General features: G+C 36.8%; 1 protein-coding gene across 3 annotated transcripts in view; it reads right to left on the bottom strand.

Moving 5' to 3' along the window:
* The window catches only part of LOC110450587 (7-dehydrocholesterol reductase-like), a 67,602-nt gene that overhangs the window by 9,668 nt on the left and 35,216 nt on the right, over positions 1 to 22,718 (bottom strand). Inside the window, exons 1-3 of one of the 3 annotated variants that reach the window (XM_021498188.1) lie at positions 19,498 to 19,583; positions 14,074 to 14,155; positions 615 to 4,567 (exon numbers count right to left, since the gene is read on the bottom strand). In XM_021498188.1, coding sequence (XP_021353863.1) covers positions 3,115 to 4,566 — 1,452 coding nt within the window. In that variant the 5' untranslated portion in view covers position 4,567; positions 14,074 to 14,155; positions 19,498 to 19,583 and the 3' untranslated portion in view covers positions 615 to 3,114. Of the gene's footprint in view, positions 1 to 614; positions 4,568 to 14,073; positions 14,156 to 19,497; positions 19,584 to 22,718 lie in introns of those variants that run through there. The other 2 variants (XM_021498189.1, XM_021498187.1) reach the window with 2 other exon arrangements.

Below are 22,718 nucleotides of genomic sequence, written 5' to 3'. Positions count from 1 at the left end.
GCGCATTATGTTGTTTGCTTACAAAGCTGTGTCATTCAAATATATCATAAATACCATACCAAAGCAGTTCAATGCTTAATTATGCTTAATAACGCCTTTATATATCACCTCGATATGATGCCCAAACTTTAACAACTATGCGTTTTGAAAACATACCGACAAAGTAAATATATATTACACAATGCAATGTGTGCTGAATTCCTATTGTGTGTTGATGACTTGGTATGCTGCTGCAGGCTTCCGTCTAGCCACACACGACCCCGTTACGTACGTCTACAACGTGTATCAGACATAGCATACCCACTTAGAGTATTCATCGGAAGTTTTATTTTTGAATTGAAATACTGTTTCCTAAGTGTTTCTTCTCTTAAAGCCACTTGACAGCCATTTATCCAGTGTCCGTCAGTTTGCTCTGAATAACCATTATGTGTATATATTTCACAGCAGGAACGTCTTTTCCGACCTCTTTAAAAGTATGTCTGTCTAGTCTTGAACTAATGTTACGGTATGTCTGTCTAGTCTTGAACTTGTGTTACAGTTTGTCTGTCTAGTCCTGAATTTGTGTTACGGTATGTCTGTCTAGTCTTGAGCTTGTGTTACGGTATGTCTGTCTAGTCTTGAACTTGTGTTACGGTATGTCTGTCTAGTCTTGAACTTGTGTTACGGTTATTATTTGTTGTTTTGGATTTGTCTGACGACAGGTATGTGGTAGTTGTTAATGTGTATTACAGCATGGCGCGTGCTCACTACTTATATACGATATTGTCGTACGATTCCGAATAAATACATAGGAGGTTGGCATGGTTACAGCTGGCTCACGGATTGTGTATGTGGTTTCTAAATCAGAACGTTTCTGGCACCGTCCGCAAGTACGCCAACAGGTTCCCATATTATATAGGCAATTGGCCGACAGAGAATCACATAGTAAACTTGACGAACAGTTTTGAAATAAAGATCAAAATTATATAAGTATGAATTTAAAACAGTTATTCAGACTTCTGCTGATCCTCTAGTCCTATCAGGACGTATGCCGTATTGGAGAACGTGTTTTAAACCCAATGTTTATTGGTTATTTATTTCAAAATATATTTTATATTTTATTCGGTTCATGTTGATTTCTTTGAAACCTCATGTTTATTGTTGCTTGTTTTAAGATTTCATTTCTTTTTTTAAAACTCATGTATATGGGTTCTTGTTAAAAATCTACTTTTTAAAATTTACAGATTGTAAACAAAACGATGAATATTTGAGATTTGTATGCATTTATTGACAAAAATTAAGTTCAGATCAATACTGCCATTGATGTTCTAAAATTACTTTGAATAAATACGTATTCCGCTAAAATATGTTTATCTAAAAATCCGTAAAATGACCTAACATGTTTTACCAACTACCACTACTTTATAGAATATCAAGCCACCGCCATGGTAAAGGAGGGCTGCTTTATAGAATATCAAGCCACCGCCATGGTAAAGGAGGGCTGCTCTATAGATTATCAAGCCATCGCCATGGTAAAGGAGGGCTGCTTTATAGAATATCAAGCCACCGCCATGGTAAAGGAGGGCTGCTTTATAGAATAGCAAGCCACCACCATGGTAAAGGAGGGCTGCCGAAGACTAGCATATCGTGATTAGTTTTAAGTTATTTCTTAAAACTGAAACCAACTAAAACAAATTAGCAATGGCTGTCATAATAATGTATAAGTTGACTCACAACACTTCCTCTTACAAACATTTACTTGGACAATAATTAACCACGTAAGCCTAATAATTAGATACCTTTTAAAATGTAGCAGACATTTAACTAAAATCCAAGCTTTTTCAAGCAATTAAAATTGTTCTTAACAAATAATGTCATCTTGATATCATTTTCATCTCATTATCCTACAATTCTACAAAATTACTTTTCGTCACAACTCGATAACATCCGAGGAGCAAACGTTAAACGGAATCGCAGTTCGGTTGATTCCGTGGCAACACGTATACCTGAATCACCCTAATCAGTTCATTCATTGAACTCTCACCCTTTTTCAGAAATAAATTATGTACATTTTATGTAATCAATATGCGAAACCAAAGGAAAATGATATTTGCACAACCTTTTCGTACCTTAAACGCCGATTTAAAATCGCGCTTTAAGTTTTCGACATTTTTCTCATCTTACATCAGTTAATGATGCTCCTGCATAAGGAACACTATTCAAGAAATGGGGTCATAGAGTTCAAATCGGAAACTTTGGTTCACATACGTTGCTTTCACTCTTTCCAAGTAACGGATTCCCAATTAAGTAACACGTATTTATATCCACTGAACATCCTCTAGGTCAATATATTATACAACAGTACATGTTAGCTAGTCCGTTAAAAATGTTACACAAGTAGGCAAGATTACATGGCTTGGCTTGATCTCTCGGTCACAGTGAGTACAAAAACATTGACGATAATATTTAATTCGACAATAAAAAAGCAAGATAGCGTCAAAGTACAAAATGATAAAAGTAAACAAAACAAAACCGAAAGCTTATAGACAAGCACCATCCATCAAAAGAGGATACGTACATAGTCTATGCGTACATAAAATATAGATATGTAAGCGGACAGTAGAAATATTACGAGTGATGTTTATGTTATAGAATTAAGCTACGATGAACGTCAGTTAACAGCGGTGAACCCCGTGAGGTCTACCGACCATACAGTTACGTTATGAGTATTGTTATTGTATCACTACTTGACATAAAGCAGCACCAGTGTAGATCTCGTACATAGTTTGCATCGACAATGGAGCATTACGCTAGTTAGCACTTCCACAACCGGAAGTAGACATCAACGAGGTAAACATCCGGAATGAAACTGGCTGACAGAAAAATAAAGCTCTTAAAAGATTCATTCGTACAAAGCGCCAGTTTCACAACATTAGGTTCATGAAAATAAATAATGTTTATGACAATAAATCGAAGGCATACGTTAAATGAATGCATCCAACATCGTCCCCATCTTCATTGTGATTTCACTACATTGTCTAGCACATTCTGGATTTATGGAAGATTTCAGAATGTTGATTGGATGAATTGGTCATGTTTGTCTGTTGGGAAACCATCAACGTATGGACCAAAAAATTAAAACAGGTAAGGGATTATTTTATGTGGTACTTTTCGGCAGTATTCCGCCCAGAACTTGCCATATTTCAAGCCGCACTTTGTGTCGTCGCGGAAGCTTCGATGAGTGAGAAGGATAATGAGGAAGATAACGTAAGTGTAAGGCATTATATTCTCGCTCAGAGCCGGCAAACTCCAGCAAAACGCCAACAGGATTTCCGGTATGTAGTGGAAATGACGTGACATTCCCCACCAACCGGAAGCGAGCAATATGCTCTCCCTTTCTTGTCCGCTCTCTAACATGTACTTCGCTCTGAGAATGTTTGGTTTCTTACCCCAGATGAGACATTCGCCATTAGTTTGACGAACTCTCTGTTTCTGCCAGTCGGCAATATAGTTTATATATATTGATGTTAAGCCACAAAGACATATCAAAAGTGATGTCGTTGTACCTAGGTTGACAGGTTTGGCAACAAGGTAGAGACTAACGGACGCGTAAAACGACGGAATGAAGACGAGGCAACCCCAGCAAATGTAGTACCCGGCTCTGTCCAACATGATGTCAATGGTGCGCATATAACCCGCTTCCCACCAAAAGAATTTGGTGATGTACGCCAATTGAAGAAAGGCCGATACAAACATGCTATCCACGAAACCATGCAGTTCATAACTTTTTAAGGCAAAGATGGCGACAAGGAGTCCCCAGACCGTCATTCCAAATCTGCAGTTTGTGAAAACCTTCACATCAAACATAAAAATCCGAGGATATAGTTCGGTACCCCAATAATAATCAAATAGAGGGTTTCCGGATGTCCCACAGTCTGTTGAAGAAGGGGCGTGAAGTCCTTTGAAGTACAGGAAAGCACAAAATATCAAACTAAATACGTTCAGAATCAAGAGAATTTCGTCGAAACGGTCGTATACAACGGACGGACTCATTCCATACTGCTTTAATACCACGGTCAGTCCAGCCAGACTGACCATGGTCACAACGTAATGCTTAAACCCGTTGTCAATGTATATCGGAATGTTTCCTTTGGGAGTGATCGGACCCTCGACTTTTTCACCTGGCAGTAACGCCATCAGGAAGAGAGCCCATGCGCTGTAACCAATGAGGATGTAGAAACACAGCCCATCCTTGGGCCAGTGTAAAGTGCGACTCCATATTTCGTACACTCCAGGAAAGAAGGATTTCTCGGAGAACATGACTCCGAGCTCGGTGTAGCTCCCCCCACACTGTTTGAGTGTGTACCAAAACAATATGCCCACTTGAGGGGTGACGAGGATCAGGAAGAGGGGCACGACATTTTGGTCGAATATTTTCCTGTACCAAGCGACCTCCGTTTTCTCCAATTTCTCGTTATCTTTTTTATATCCATGAAATCCGTTGGAGAGCTCGGTCCCGTTTGTATAGACCGTCTTGCTTTGACGCGACAGTTTCTTTCCCGAGCGCAAAAAGCGTTCGTGTTCCATCCTGAAATAAAAACAAATAATAATTAACAAGTTGATGTATATGAATTAAATCAATGTCTCTTGTTCTGGAATGAAATTTTATTTTATTTTAAAATTTAGGTGGATTTCGGTATAAATCTTTGTCCGAAAGAAAGAAGTGTTTGACTGAACTCGTTTTTATAATCAATAAAAATAAAACATTAAAATTAAGCATGATTTGAATAATTGTGTAATTTGTTGGAAAGTATATCCATGTTAGAATGTTATTATAGAAAGGCTAAACGCAAAGGGGGTTCTTGGGTGATTTGACTTCCGGAATTGTCAAGTTACAAGAGGCAACTGTATTCCCAGTGATATTTAAACTGTGGGCGTAAGATTCACAGTGTGTGTCTCTGGACATGTAAACATAACAAAAGTACTCGTGATAACAGATCTCTCTGGACATATAACATAACTAAAGTGCTTGTGAGAACAGATCTCTCTGGGCATATAAACATCAAAAAAGTACTTGTGATAACAGATCTCTCTGGACATATAAACAACACAAAAGTACTTGTGAGAACAGATATATCTGGACATATAAACAACACAAAAGTACTTGTGAGAACAGATATATCTGGGCATATAAACATCACAAAAGTACTTGTGAGAACAGATATATCTGGACATATAAACATCACAAAAGTACTTGTGAGAACAGATCTCTCTGGACATATAAACAACACAAAAGTACTTGTGAGAACAGATCTCGCTGGACAGGTAAACAACACAAAAGTACTTATGAGAACAGATATATCTGGGCATATAAACATCACAAAAGTAATTGTGAGAACAGATCTCTCTGGACATATAAACAAAACAAAAGTACTTGTGAGAACAGATATATGAGAACAGATATATCTGGGCATATAAACATCACAAAAGAACTCGTGAGAACAGATCTCTCTGGGCATATAACCATCACACAAGTACTCGTGAGAACAGATATATCTGGGCATATAACCAACACAAAAGTACTCGTGAGAACAGATCTCTCTGGGCATATAAACAACACAAAAGTACTCGTGAGAACAGATCTCTCTGGGCATATACCCATCACAAAAGTACTCGTGAGAACAGATCTCTCTGGGCATATAACCATCACACAAGTACTCGTGAGAACAGATATATCTGGGCATATAAACATCACAAAAGAACTCGTGAGAACAGATCTCTCTGGACATATAAACATCCCAAACGTACTCGTGAGAACTGATCTCCCTGGGCATATAAACAACACAAAAGTACTCGTGAGAACAGATATATCTGGGCATATAACCAACACAAAAGTACTCGTGAGAACAGATCTCTCTGGGCATATAACCATCACAAAAGTACTCGTGAGAACAGATATATCTGGGCATATAAACATCACAAAAGTACTCGTGAGAACAGATCTCTCTGGACATATAAACATCACAAACGTACTCGTGAGAACTGATCTCCCTGGGCATATAAACAACACAAAAGTACTTGTGGGAACAGATATATCTGGGCATATAAACATCACAAAAGTACTCGTGAGAACTGATCTCTCTGGGCATATAAACAACACAAAAGTACTTGTGGGAACAGATATATCTGGGCATAAAAACAACACAAAAGTACTCGTGAGAACAGATGTATCTGGGCATATAAACAACACAAAAGTACTCGTGAGAACAGATCTCTCTGGGCATATAAACATCACAAAAGTACTCGTGAGAACAGATCTCTCTGGGCATATAAACAACACAAAAGTACTTGTGAGAACAGATATATCTGGGCATAAAAACAGCACAAAAGTACTCGTGAGAACAGATATATCTGGGCATATAAACAACACAAAAGTACTCGTGAGAACAGATCTCTCTGGACATATGAACATCACAAAAGTACTCGCGAGAACAGATATATCTGGGCATAAAAACATCACAAACGTACTTGTGAGAACAGATCTCTCTGGGCATATGAACATCACAAATCTACTTGTCAGAACAGATCTCTCTGGGCATATAAACAACACAAAAGTACTTGTGAGAACAGATATATCTGGGCATATAAACATCACAAAAGTACTCGTGAGAACAGATGTATCTGGGCATATTAACAACACAAACGTACTTGTGAGAACAGATCTCTCTGGGCATATAAACATCACAAAAGTACTTGTGAGAACAGATCTCTCTGGGCATATGAACATCACAAAAGTACTTGTGAGAACAGATCTCTCTGGGCATATAAACAACACAAAAGTACTCGTGAGAACAGATTTATCTTGGCATATAACCATCACAAAAGTACTTGTGAGAACAGATATATCTTGGAATATAAACAACACAAAAGTACTCGTGAGAACAGATTTATCTTGGCATATAACCATCACAAAAGTACTTGTGAGAACAGATCTCTCTAGGCATATATACACATCACAAAAGTACTTGTGAGAACAGATCTCTCTGGACATAAACAACACAAAAGTACTTGTGAGAACAGATATATCTGGACATATAAACAACACAAAAGTACTTGTGAGAACAGATCTTCCTCCAACCCGGACAGGGAATGTGTTTATATAATACTGTACAGCAAGTGTGTCATGTTAAGTGTCTCTAAGTGGACATTCGTTCCTTATATAAAATACACACAAATGTGTACTGGAATGTCTGAGCACTGCTAAAGGATCTATGTACCACTGACAAACATTGCCAGAAGAAATATGCATAAAATTAACAACATTGTTCTGAGTGTTAAATTGCCACAATGCCAGACCTGGATTTGAACCCTCGATTCCCGATCGTTATACTGTTGCTGTAACAAACTAAGTTGGTTTAAGCATTGAACTGTTTTTGTATGGTATTTATGATCTATTTGAATGACACAGCTTTGCAAGCAAACAACATAATGCGCGCTAGCGCATTATGATTTGTTTGCTTGCAAAGCTGTGTCATTCAGATAGATCATTAATACCATACAAAAACAGTTCAATACTTATATTTACGTTTTCTCTGCCTCTTATGTTCTTTTTTAACTTATAATTTATATTTAAAATTAAAAATGCCCGCCTTATCGACAGTCCACACAATTTCGTTAAAAAGTTTGAACAGCGTATGGTCGCGTGTTGATTGGCGAACAAAGTAGTACTTTGATATTTAAACAAACACTTCAATTTTATTCCACAATTCAGTATCAATACAATTGCGTATGATATGTCTTTAGGGTGATTTAAGTTTATCAATAGAACTCTGAGCTTGAAGTTAGATTTTGAATTGTTTCGATTTTCCCCCGGAACAAATTTCGCGCATGGACAAATACAGTGAACACCGTAAATCCGACCTTGCCAACCACGAGGGAGTTATTTTTGGAAGTTTATTCGACCTTTCCTCTTTGCTCATTTTGTGAAGAATCCAGGCGTGAATTTATTTGTTGATTGTACGGAACCTGACAACAGTCGGTAGATTCTATAACAGCCTCGTTATTTGACCTGTCGTCAGAATTAAAATGAGGAATCGTAGATGCGAGATGCGTGAAACCGATAGCGTTTGAAGTGAGTGATCTTGCAACGGAGCACAGGTTCGTTACATATGTCTGAAATGTGTATGTGTTCTGTGACTCATATCAGTAGGTCTGTAACATATGTGTCAGTAGGTCTATAGAATATGTGTATTTCAGACATTTCTAACGAACCCCTGTTGACCAGTGCAGTGTAACACACGATATTTTTGATAAATTGCATGAGCGTTAAAATTGTTTCCATTGCCGGCATTGGTGATTTCAACCGATTTGCATTTTATACCATATTGCAGACCTTGGTCTAGTTTTCGTTGTGATAAAAGTGTTTTTTTTAATTTTATTTTTTATTTTGCACATAAATTTACAATGACATTGTCAAATCTCACAATGCCCAGCGATATTTCAGCAGCCGTCATGTTTATTTATATTGGATATTGTAGTTCCGGTCAGTGTTGTATTAATACGCTAAGAATTGTGTCTCGTGATGCATGGTAATTAAAGTCCCATCAACGACACAGCTTTCAAAGAGGCTATATAGTGACAATGCCATGCAAATGTAAATATAAACGGTTGAACCATTTACTACAGAATCGTAATGAGTTAGATTAGTGCGTGTTTTCCGGACGTATTCAGTCACTGAGAACAGGATGTTTATACTTTTGTATTCTGTGATTGAATACTATCCGGATCAACAAGGTTGCACTCCTAATTTTGACATCTTGGTTGACAAACTGGGAACCGTTACATCCGTGCCTCTGTCACTAAATACAAACGTCCGGAGTAATGATATTCTGTACTATATAATGATATTCTGTACTATATAAGATATTCTGTACTATATAATATATTCTGTACTATATAATGATATTCTGTACTATATAATACATTCGTAATTGACTTTTGTCATCAATACAAACTGGATATTTTTTGTGACATATTTTCTAATACTATGGTATACATAATCAAATGTTCGAGGTGAAGCTTTAAATAATTTAAAAAATATATTGTTGACATATGTATTTGGTTAGGTGATCTCTATGTACCTTCAACCATATCATAGACCATCTACATCTTTAGACGATTCTCAATAAACAGGTTGTTTCCGAGTTCTTTCACAGATGTACAGCGCGGACGTGACTTATCGGGTTTACAGCTGACACAAGAAACGTACTTCAAAATAACAAAAATCAGTATTGGCACATACTGACATTTCTTCTTTGAATACTGAATCGACTTTTTTCATTGAAGTTTTGCACTATACAGAATGAGATGATTTTGAAGTATATTTATGACATTTTAAAAAGTTGTGAATGATTCAGAGAAGTCACCTCACATTTTATTGCCTTAGTTTCCCAGATGTTGACGTACAAGTCTAATAACCCATAAACGAACCCAACTTATTGAATCTAAGATACAACAATGAAAGGTCTTGAGAACTTTGACGATTACTCAAGTACAGCTCTACAGAGTCAAGCCAAGCGTTCTGAAATTAAATTTGATTAAGGAACTCAGTTTGATCTCAACTCATTATAAGCTTCGAAAAGGACAAACGTAAATCTTTCACTTGGTTTTATTTTGAAAATATCAAAATTTCAAACTAAATCTTCATTTAAAGAGATACATGACGCCGGAAAAGCTCTTTCTCTCTTATAAAAGTCCTCGATAGAGAAAGTTATAAACTTTACGCTAATACCAAGTTTGAAAAGTTTCTACAAACATAGAGCTGTAAATATAAAGTTAAAAAAAAATGAATAAATGCCGGTCGGCATAAATTCCCATAAAAGGTTACTTTGCATAATTACAAGCTACGTGACATGACGTAACCTTCATGACCCGAGCTCATGACCCGACCTCCGAAAACCAAAACAATATGGCGACACACGCACCGAAACGTGGTCGTCCAGCTGAATATTTAACAACCTCGGCTCGGAAACGACGGAAACTCGAGCTTGCCAGACTAACAGGTTATAGTCGAGTTAATATTGGGAGCACATCAACAGATGGAACAGGCAGAACTAGGGTTGCGGTGGAACCAGGATGTTGCTTCTTTTCTTCTCGACAGGTAGCTATTTTTGTTCGTCGCTAAAATGTAAAACTTGCGACTGAAAGTTCCCAACTTGGCCAAATTACTTTGATTTGGAATACTACATTATGGGAGGTAATATTTTAAGCATAAAGACTTGCTTTGCTTGAGAATTAAACACAGTGGTGGTGTTACATTACCCACATACCGATTTTAATATCGTAAACAAAACCACGTGTTTCTTACCTCACTATCCATTTTTGTTGTGTTTCGAATTATCACGTGACTCGTTTTCGGAAACTTCTGTTGAATATTCATCAGCAATGGCGCGTAGAACCAGCGGGACGATTCAAATTTACATTTATTATGAGGACAGATTTCTAGTGTTTGGTGGCAAGACGAATCGACAACTTTGGTTGGATATTCTAACTATGTATTGATTTTAAGGTATATCAATTTCTCTGTCAATCTTTGAAAATGCAAAAAAAAACGTTTCCGGCGTCATGTATCTCTTTAATACCGATAAAAGATGACAAATGAAAAATGTGCATATGGTTATAAACTAATTGAACTAGTAAAGAAATATAAAGTATAGACCTAACAACTCAGTAAGTTGACAATGCCCCCAATAACGTGGCTTTATTTCCTGTCATGTACGAAACACCTGCTGCTAATGAGCCATCTACGTCTAAACACCAATGTCAGTCAGCTTAACAAAAATATTCTTATTTTTTCATTGAAAAGTTATATTTTCAAAACAAAATAAAAAGCATACAAATTATGTGTGCATTAAACATATGTCTCAAAACGTCATGTATTTTAATTTGGTTTCTTGTGTCAATGTTTCAAGGAGAATAGCATAAAGACAGTGAATGTCGTTAAGCTAACAGGGACAGTATATCGCACGCCCTCGAGGAAAGAAACATTAGCATTGTCCGAAATCCATCTCGACATCTCAACATATCGAAGTAGACTGGTAAAATTTGCATCTCAATATTTATCGTAGACGATCAGTTTTGTTTAGTCCGTATACCCTGGGGATTCAACTCACTGCTTCCCATTGGGTTTGTGAAATAACCTCGCACTCCATGTCAACATATTAGTCACACAGGCCAGAAATCCGCAAGTCTGATTTGACAGTCTGACAGTGTGTTTAGTAAAACCATAAGTATTGCCATCTTCTGTCCAGCCATAGTTTGGTATCATGAAGGGGTTCGGTGATGTATAGAGGAACACATATTAAGGATTATTAGGAAAAGAAAGTGGACACAGAAATGAAAAAGCCCTAACTCCAGCTAATGATGAATGTCAACTCTCCCTTTTGACATTAGGGAGTCCCCCTGAAGGAGGGGGGAGGGGGTCTGAATGTAGTTCTTAAACCCTAAATCGTCTAATGATATTCCCAAGACACCTGGATAAGTAACACAATACATCATGTACTTTATTACCATGTCCCTGTGCACAAATTCTGTGGTTCCGACGTTATGTACGGTCATTCTCTCCCAGATATTTTATATCAGGTCATCTAAACAGACTTTATGTATTGTATCAACGCTAGCTGAGTCTGTTCCTGAAGTCAGACCAAGGCTGATGGAAATTTTGATGAAATATTTGTAAGCTTGAGAGTTTTTTCCGTTGATGCATTTCAAGGCAAATGTCAAATCAAAAGCAATATTTATTTTTACATGTAATTTCAACTTAAAAAAATACTGAATTTGGTTTAAGGACAACACATGCCATGAAATTGTTAAAGAACAATAGCACGTCCCTCTTTGAAGTAAAAAGTCATTGTTGTAACTGAATATGCTTCGTCATCTAGCCACGTCTGCTCGTGTGAGGTGCATAATGAGACTCCAGATTTATCTCGTCAGCAATTGACGTCGCATAAATTGTGTACGAGGCATTGCCATGGTAACAAAATCATATAATATACCTGTACACCCTCGTGACGATAGAACCTTGCTAAGTTGATCAAGTTCTATATCTAAAGAAAACGTGTATCGCGCTCAGACACACTGTTATAAGTTTTGTTAGCATGACGAATAATTAACTTCTGAATATTGTATAACCCCGTTGTTCTTCTTGTAAATATTATCAAACGTTTTAATATTTCTACGTCTTCTGTGTTGGTATGATCCTTGATATGAGAGTTTCATTTTGTTTTAGTTTGCACAAGATATACAGATTTAAGACGGAAGTATTTAAAATGTTACTATAGAAATAACCCTAGTGTATATAAGCTTGTTCAATTACTTAATACACCGAATATTAAAGGATTATGTTATCTTGGAAAGTATCCGATAGCGGCAAATAAGCGCCGATCAGATATATGACAGTGTGTATGTGTGTATTGTTCATTCTCCTGTGACCAATGTGGCTTTTTTTGTACATATGTAAATATCCTGTTTAATATATTTTTACACTGATAAGTCGCAAGACTTAAAGTTAATAAAGAACTTGAACTTGAAATCTAAATATAACGATTTAGAGATGTGGGTTATTGGTTCGTCGATTGCGGTACACCTATTCATAAGGTGTTCTGCACCCTGGAGTTAGGATTTCAAATTATTCCAGTATTTTCATTTTTTCCTAACAGACTAGGTATCAGTTGACAATGACTTTAGAATGTAAAATTATTGCTTTTCGTAAAATATTAGAGAAAATACATCTGACTAGGAAGTCTGTACACAGACCGTGACTGTTACGGACGATTAATTTTACTCAGAATGACATTAAATATGGAAAAAAGGAACCTTGTATGCTCATCATTTCACATAAATATCAATTTCCATACGATCTTAACAATACCCAGTATCTGACTGTGTCCTGGGTTGGCGTGGAGATGCTGTGCTTGTAATGCACAGTCTCTCTGTAAATGGTTAAGCTACAGGTACGATATTAGAGATCTCTGTTTTTTCATTTCAGAATATTTTATTGTACTGATATTATGTACAAAAGGAATTGGACAACAGACATAGCCTATATAAGCCCTCTACTTACAAAACATAACAGTATATACATATTATATATATGTTACTTTTACAGATGTTTCTTTAAGTATTAAGATAAGAGATTATTTGTACTTTGAATTTGATTTGACAATACATATTTCAAATATCGCAATTGTTGTAAGAGAGATTATTTTACAAAGCTATTTAAGAATCTATTAAAAACGTCTGGTGTCTCTAATGTAATTCTGAACCGTCTCCACAATAGTTATACTCATATTTACGTCTCTAGATTGGAAACTATAAATAAAAGTTTGGGTATTGAGTGGAATAGCATCACTCATCGCTGACAGAGAGCTAAGTAATATTAGTCTTTGGTTAGTATAAAAAGGACAATGCAGGAAAAAATGATCACGATCTTCGAATGGTGAACCACATATACAAGCAGGGCTATCATTTAAATGTGCATTAAATAAATCTGAATTTAAATTACCTGCAGAGTTTCTTACCGGCCGGACACGTGTGCGGTTTGTAAATTGAAATACCCCTTACCAAACCATGTAGCACTTTTCAATATTCCGACATCTCATAAAATACTTGTGTCCGAGTAAAAAGCCAATAACTTGAAACTTGACAACTTCCATTTTATAAATACGCTCACTAAGTCCGACATATTATATTTCAGTCTTGACATTTTAGTCTTTTATTGTATAGAAATACAATAAATATCTGACAGCTGTAGAAGTATTGTTAGCATACAATCATGCTTAAAAGACTATTCTTCCCGAGAAAAAGGAAGCACAAAGTCAATGGAAGACGTTGAAGCGTAACATTCTTTTGACAAAGACCTTTCATCACAAGAAAAAAATCACACACACCATTTAATCGTTTTCATTAAAATCAAATTTAACAAATTTTGTTTTGGGGGAATCTATTTCATTCTTTGTTCAATTAATAAATAATCAAGCTGACTTATTTAAGCTTACATAAAACCCGCCCATGTATGAATATTACAGTATTGCTTACCTTGTAACTTGTTAGTTTGTCGTACGAGGACCCCCTGCGACACCAGCTGTTCGACGCTCTCCTGTACTCTGCCCAATGCCCTCTGTGAAAGAGATGAAGACAGTGTTTAGATATCACGTGACTGGATCACGACCTCATCGCCAGGATCGCGTGACTGACATCGCAATACACCGAAGACATCCACAACTCAGGTATCGCACGCAGCTTCGCTTTATTATGCTCAGCCGCCGGAAAGAATTTAAAGTTACTAATATCTGTTCGTTTTAGCTGTCGATTATGGTAATGCACGCGATCAATACAGCTTTCCAACATTTCCCGACACTTTCTCAAACACGTGCAGGACGAAACCAAGGGCCTACCTCGATACCTCGATTACCGCGTCATGTCACCAAGTGCTAGCCGGGCTGCTGCAGCACATGTATTTGGATGCACCGAATGCAAGTATTGTGAGAAATCTTGTCTGCCGATCGATGTCGCTTAATAGTATTAAGCGTTTTTCGTTTGTGAATCAGTATCAAAAGTTAGTTTAATCAACGACGTAGTAATATAATGTCATCAAATAGCATTGTACTTGCCGATACACTCACATTTTTACAAGTACAAAACATAGCTCTTGTACATTTCAAGCGTATATTTATAGTGTAATTCCCCCCGAACAAGTTAATTATAAACTGAAAACAAGATAAACGAATAAAATTGTCATAAAACCTAATTGCTCAAGTATTAAAATCAGTCCCGTATGCTGCAAAACTCAAATGAGACAAAATTGTCTCTAATCGCGTCGAGAGGACGGCCTGGTGTTGTTTTGGAAAACGTACAAGTTCACTGTTGTGGGCTATGAGTCACACGCTGATCAATATGCAAATCTTATAGTATTTGTCACAGATTGAATCTAGACGATTTTTTGGCAAACTGGCTTTGTTCCGAGTTCCTCGTCTCTCTTATTGATTACTGACTGTTATCATTGGGGACTGGTCTAGTACGTACAGTGCTTATACAAATTACAAAAAGTATCCATATCATAGGCAAATTGGAATGTACAGTCTAATTTCAAAATGAAAAAAAAATAGCATTGATTTTAAATTTTGATGAAAACGTTCTGAAATGGGCTATTGTTTGTTATTAAGAGAACCTTATAATGGATTCCCGAGGCTTGAGAGTGACCGCAGTATGTCTGTAGGAAAATGTCACTATGGTAACCGCATGCCACACACACATTCTCACACAGACATATATATATTTATGTATAAAGATAATCAAATTCTCCTTTACAGTCCAGAAAATGTGACAGCTCGCATTTCATTATGTGCCAGGATATCGCCACAGGCATCAATCATTATCACACACAAACGTGTTAGGTGTCTAACTGCATCGTAAATATACGCATATCACAGAAATATGTCATATTGTCGTTATTACCTCTTGTAACGATTACCGTAGTCTTCACATAAAACGCCCCCTATGTATATCTGCACTGACTGAACTGCATCATTCGATATAAGCCAGAGTATGATAATCGGGTAGTCTTATCACAAAACACCCATATGTCTATCTGCCCTTGACAAGCTGTATCATATATATTAGCGTGAGTATTTGCACTAAATGACTTTATGATAACATTAATGTCTGAAGGGCGATTTGTGAATATTAATCATTCATCGATCTTTCTTACACTTTTCGTTCTGGGGGGTTTTGTCTGATTTTTTTCCATTGGAAAACGAATAAATCGATGACATAAAACCTCCGTGTTGTCAAAATACAAAATATTATATAGATAAATGTCCTATAGAACTAAAGTATGTTTGACTTCCAAGCATATTCATCAAATCAAGGAATCAGACCTTGTTTTAAGAAGTTGGCCGAGATATTGCGTGATGATGCGATTTCACAAACGCGCTAATATAAGACTGGCTATACTCGCCACACTAATTATAAAAGTATAGATGTCTATTTGGTCTAGTATCATGACAGTGTCCGAAGCTGATTGAGGGAACGTTTCACTTTCTATGTGACGGTACAATGGGTATGTACAGAGACTCAACTAAGCAGATATCTGAATACCTTCATGGATATCCCCTGGAAAACCCGTAATAATTAACGTTTATAAACTAAAGTAAAACGTAGTAATAATGTCATCAATTGTGCACAGAAATGTTGTCTTTATACAGGTGTTTGGCGATAAACTGAGGGAGGCATTTAAAGGAATTCTTTGAGGAAAAAATAGAAAAAAATGACCTTAAACTTTGTTGGCAGTAGTATGCGAGGTGTCAAAAATAACGAGTTATAAAGAGTTTTTACTGTATATCTACACATACCTGGCGGGTTCGTCCTCGCAAGACTGTATAAAAATAGACTGCCTATAGGCAGTCTTGACAAATCACATATCATTTCAGATTTATAAATAAAGGCAATAGGTCGATAAGTGCAACCCGTTTCTAACGTATACTTAAGGAGACGGGAGCATTCTATAATAAGTCTGTTTTTATACATTATTTAGGCCACTTTGTCACAATCTATACTGTTTATTCCAGTGAATACAGTGTATCAAGTAAATAGAATAATAGAGATATTCTCCATTGTAACCTAGGCTGCAAACCATAGCAGGACAGGACACCTCATGTGTGTTCAAATATGTCCAAGGTGTATGTGAGCAGACAAAACAACGTAAAGCCCTAAGCTTGTCAGCGATAGTATTGGGTGTTACATGACCACAATTCCATTTGATATAAACAGTCACTGGATCTTTATATATACATTTTGTGACAATTTTTGGCCGATATGACGTTGTCAAACTGTTTGTTGATATCTTACATGTTACATCATTATTATTGCCAAGCAAAATTGGAAATATATACGTATAGCATAATGTGATTTTTCCATGACAAAATACATGAAAAGGAAAATATAAATATTTACCAATAAATATGCGTAGCATTCATGGTGGGGTTTATCGTCTTGATCGCGTATATGTGACATATGAATCGGTGTTTAACAGTAAATGCAGTGTATTTAAAATTGATACCCTTTCCTTGGTTTTCGTCCTTGACAGCTCTATAAGAGGAAATTAACGCTGGTGGTCCCATCCATGGCCCAAACTAGACCCGTGGGACCTGGAGCTAGAATACGATAAAATGAAGGCGTGGTAAGGCGTCAAGCTTCATCCTCGCGCAAAGCAAGCCTTGGGTCATATAATGCTAATTTGATAAATTATGTATAGTCTATAGAATAGTTGCAACAGAACGGAAGTTACATCATAACGTAATTTGCAAAGTAAGTGTCACTTTGGTTCATTATGACAACCTGAGCCCGGGGCTACTCGCTCGAGGCATCTTACATTGTATAAGCAGGGAAACACCTAAAATGATGCATTTGTCATCTCAAATATTTTTCAGATATTTTAAAAATCAATTAAAACAGTTCAAATTTTTAGGTTTTTTGGAATTTATAATATGGATCCAAAAGACCTATTAAAGCCACGAGTAATATTGAAATATTTTTTAACTTGATACGTCTAGAGTTTTGTTGTAGTTGTTAGTTTCAGATTCATTAATATACAAAGCTAAAAACAATTTGGCTCAGGTCCGACGTCATGCATATAAAACTTTAAAACTGAAGAAAATTCTACATTATAACAGCATTAGAAATAACCTTCAGTGAACTGTGTGCGGTGATTTTATTTTCCAGGAGCTACAACTACTGAAATGTCTATTACCTTATTCAGTTTCGTTGAATGTTTTGCAAGCAATATGGTGACACAAACATAATTTTATACGGTAATATATGTATTATATAAATGACGGTCTCCTTTAGTGAGAATGTGTCACCACTTCGCAATATACAGTAAAATTAAATGCATTCAGCGTCATCATTCAGCGTCATGTCATCATTCAGCGTCATCATTCAGCGTCATCATTCAGCGTCATCATTCAGCGTCATGTCATCATTCAGCGTCATCATTCAGCGTCATCAATCAGCGTCATGTCATCATTCAGCGTCATCATTCAGCAAAACAATCTGATGTATCATAGAAGTATAACGTAAATGAAATGATCTTAACTTAAAAGATCATCCTCGAATATCTGGGTGTTCCCCTCGTAAGTGATCGTACTTAAAAGATCATCCTCGAATATCTGGGTGTTCCCCTCGTAAGTGATCGTAGCCCCAGGAATCTCGAGGATGTATAATGGGTTCACGCTGACTTTGAGTGCAAGGCTTTTAAACATTACTGACATGCATTCTTTTGTTATCTGTTAAAATCAATACAGTGTGAACAACTCTTATCTGCGTGCCGATACGTTCAATATACAGCAGCAATACGTGTATATATCCTATCCTGACCACCTGTAAGCTTATCGGTTGAACATGGTTCCTTTATGTGGTATAGAATAGGTCAACTTTCAAATTCAAGGTTAGAAGCGTTTTCCATGCCTTGACGTGTACAGTTAATAACTCAATATTCAGACCAATGCTTTCACTTAATGTTGCTGTTACTAAAAGGAGTCCCATCAATGTCATTAAAGTTGTTTGACAAACTGTATAATGCGTCTAAACGAAGTCTGTAAATATTTTCATATCATGTTAGGACCTATCCTGCACTTCTCCGATACTTTAAAATAATAGTAACTCTGTATAATTAAAAACAAAAAGTAAAATAATGGCTAACATCATCAGAAATCTATGTTTAACATCAATAAACGTTAGTTGTGATGGTAATTCCTCTAGACTAGGTATTTCATTTCAACTGTGTCATTCGGAACACCTCGCCTATGCTACCTAGAGCAGTTTCGTAGAAAATGACGAAAGGGTATTCCGAATGCAACTTTGTTACACGATCGTAATTCCTCTAGACTGTATTTTATTTCAACTTTGTTACACGATCGTAACTCCTCTAGACTATCTATTTCATTTCAACTTTGTTACACGATCGTAACTCCTCTAGACTTCAACGATATCAACTGCAACATTATAGAATGACAAACCGTGTCTGGATTTAAACATTTCGAAACCGATATAGGTGACATTTTATATTTCCCTAAACACACACACATAAATAATAAAACTTCATATCAAAATCGGATCTATGACAAAGTCACCGTTTTATCGACGACTGAATATATCCCACCCTTGGTAACAGGACTCACTATCTAACGTATTGACAACTCCAGGTATACAATATAATCTTAAATGGAAAATCGACCACCCCACAGACAAAAACAATATATCTCGGGTTTTCTTATCGAGTATGAAAACAATCATTAGTTTAATTACGTATTGTTTGGTTACGTTATGATATTCAAGATAACAATACTTGTACATACTCTCCCAACACTACAGCTTCCTGACAACTTTCAAGTGCAACGCATGTTCAAAACTTTCCTATTGGATAGAAAACTAAGTCTAGATTTCCTTAAAAAATACACATACCTCGATGTTTCAGGGACAGAACGTGTATATATCCTATAACACGAGTCGAGCACCAGATCTAGAGTACACATGTCTGCAGTGTATCTACTTATATCCTTGCGCTGCTGACAGCCCGGGGGTGAATGCTAGGTGAAAGGTTAAATAGTATATAGTTTACATATGTATTCTTCCGCTAGATTCCTTCAGATGATATCGTTTGAAACGATGTAGTAATTTCGGTGACTTGTAAATTGTGTATTTTATTACAATTTCCGTGGACTGAAATATCGTAAACTGTTAAATCAAACGGAATAAAAACTTACTATCACAACCGATATCCGAATTTACTTCTTCTAAACGTAAAGTGACCCATTCTTGATTTTGAGGGAGGTGAGAGAAAGAATAAAGAAAGGAACGAGACGCTGGTTTATCGCGTAAAATGCTGCTGCCAAAACCATTCCCGGACACACTATATATATACTGGCGATGGTGTCGGAACCACCCTTGTCCTTCATTAACAGAATACAAGTCCATTGTACCCTTTGAAATGAATTATAGACCCACATATTCTTTGTTGGGACACTGTTTCACATTTAAATGTTTTAACATATTTTATATCAAATTCCATTCAAAACAGACCTAATTGCAGGTGTCCGTCAAGGTAGTTTTGACTGTATTATTAGTTCTCGGAATGAAGTGCAAACATTCTGATACATACCGTGTGAAGCACAGAGGTTGACATTGTATAATTAGAGTTGGGATATGCCGACGTCATAATCAGCTGGTCGACAATAAACTCTTCTTATCGGAGCATTGCATGATATACAGGGTTTTCGTCTTAAACTTGCTTCATTGCTGTATACAGAAAGTTTTTGTCAAGAAAGGATTTTTTACCCGTTGTATTATTCAGAATTAGCGTGTATTCTTTTGAAATATACTTATATTTGTTTAGATGTTCCACTGTGCAGTAAATATATTGAGGGGAAGTTACCCCGTGGACCTTTTACTTCAGTATTCTTATCACAGAAGTGAATGGCTAATTTACAGTTTAATATCTCGCCCAGTTTTCCCAAGTGTCGTTTTTTCAAACTCGTTACGAACACGACTCACGGTTTCGCGATATTCCAGACCAGCAAGTACATTTTAAGATAAAACAAAGATTTGACGTCAGTAGCTAAACATATCCTTCAATTGTCGTGCCATTTTGGGATCTTCCACAGGTAATAAAATATCTGTATAAATGACACCCTGGCCATTTATAGACGTATGTCAGTACGCTATCAAAAGGAAGCAAAAGGAACACTATGTGACGTCACATCCTGTTTGTCGCGTTGATCTGTGGGCGGAATGAACGACATTTGTTCTTGTCTGTTGGGATATGCCAAGATATGTGAGGACTTAATTAAGTTTTTTTATATACAAAAAAAATGTACATCTTATTGTGGACGACCTTTACACGCGCGCGACAACATAAAAGTAAATGATACCGCCCGGTACTTCTAGTAATGAGCATTGTATGCTCATTTCATCAATGAAGCTTTGCCCGCATACTGTTTATTGTACCACAGACCCCACGAGTGATATACGGATCAAAACTAGTCAGGAGGGAGAGAGGAGGAACTAAACGATATCTGGCAGATACAGGCACGTGGGTATCTTGTTGTCTCTCGTTGCTGAATAAAAAGCTGGTTGCGTCTTTAGTTATAAGAGTTTAAAACGCCATCTGAAAAACTGGCTAATTTTACTCTACATTTAGGGTTAAAGTTCATTAGGACATACTATATTGTATGTATGGTGAGACTATTTCTACTGCATACATTTAAGGAATGACATTTCTTTTTTCAACATTCATGAGGTCATAATAACATTGGCTAGCGCGATTCATGGTAAATATGAATATCCTAACTTTCCGATGCAAGCATAAATTTAAAAGAAATACAGGTGTTTTCCCCTATTCATACATAACGGCAACGCAGTAGAGGTGACAGCGTGATTTCGCGGGAAAATGTTAAAGTTTCACTGGGGTCCTGGCAAATTCCATTTTCAAAATTTAATTTTTAGAATATATACAAGTCGTATACTATTATCACATACTTTTCACACCTTATATTACTTTGTATCTTTAAAATCAAGCCAACTATGTGTAATGTTAACTCATTAGTGTAGCGGAACTGGACTGGGTAGATCGTCGGCGACCAGATAGCTCAATTGGTTGAGCGCCCGTCTAGAGTTAGGAAGGTCCCGGGTTCGAACCCCGGTCTGGCCGTGCATTTTCCTCTCATGTAACATCTACATCGAGGGCTGTATCACCGCAGACGTAAACCAAGTACGGGGCCCCGTACGTAGTCTCGTTCAACCAGACGGTTGATCACTTGTAATTCAAGAGTATGGTCAAACACAGTGCACTAACATTAACACCACCAGAGGGCAGTATTTCTACTTTCGTTTCCGGACGTTATGTCAACGCTATTAAACATTTCAATGAATAATGAAATTATGAGAAAAGTTACCTATACATGCATTCCTGAAGTACCCGTGTATTCACTTTTGTCGAGAACAATGTAAGAAAATGTGTCAAATCTCCAGAATAATGCCATATATTTCCATTGAATAAATCATAGCTGAGCACAAAGCCAACAAGGCTGACTGAAGTTTGAAAAAAGTATGCAAAGCAAGTGAGATTTTACCTGTACACCATTCAAAACACCTTCAAGTTCTCACTCAGGTAATCTGGTTTGACTTGTATCGATAGCCTTGTTAGCTTCATGAATTATTGTAAAATATCCATTCTTTTTGAAGCATTTTCTTACATTTTTCTCGTTAATAGTGAAAACATGGATACATCAGGAATGCATATACAGGTAATTTTTTAATGAATTAAAATATTTAATGTAATTTTGGGTCACTCAAATTCTGACTTCAAAAGTTAAAAAGGGTGTGTCAACCTTTGACCAATGAAAAAAATCACCAGAATCTCGGTAAGTCTCGTTATGATGTCACAAAACGAAAGCACTGGGTTTGACCAGACTTCTATTCGGCGTAGCTTGCGCAGGCAACAAAAGTCTGGTTGAACGAGACTAATCAATACGCAGTGCTGAGGTGCAAAAACGAATGTCATTTTCGTCAATGTTTGGCCTGTAAAATGACTGTCACGCCCCGTCCTATACAGTGGCTTACTGTATACATATGGCCTGTAAAATGACTGTCACGCCCCGTCCTATACAGTGGCTTACTGTATACAC

Source organism: Mizuhopecten yessoensis, unplaced genomic scaffold (genome assembly GCF_002113885.1).
Source record: "Mizuhopecten yessoensis strain PY_sf001 unplaced genomic scaffold, ASM211388v2 scaffold5343_1, whole genome shotgun sequence".
Classification (NCBI taxonomy): domain Eukaryota; kingdom Metazoa; phylum Mollusca; class Bivalvia; order Pectinida; family Pectinidae; genus Mizuhopecten; species Mizuhopecten yessoensis.
Note: the sequence above shows the minus strand (reverse complement) of the source record. Positions and strands in the feature narration are given on the sequence as shown.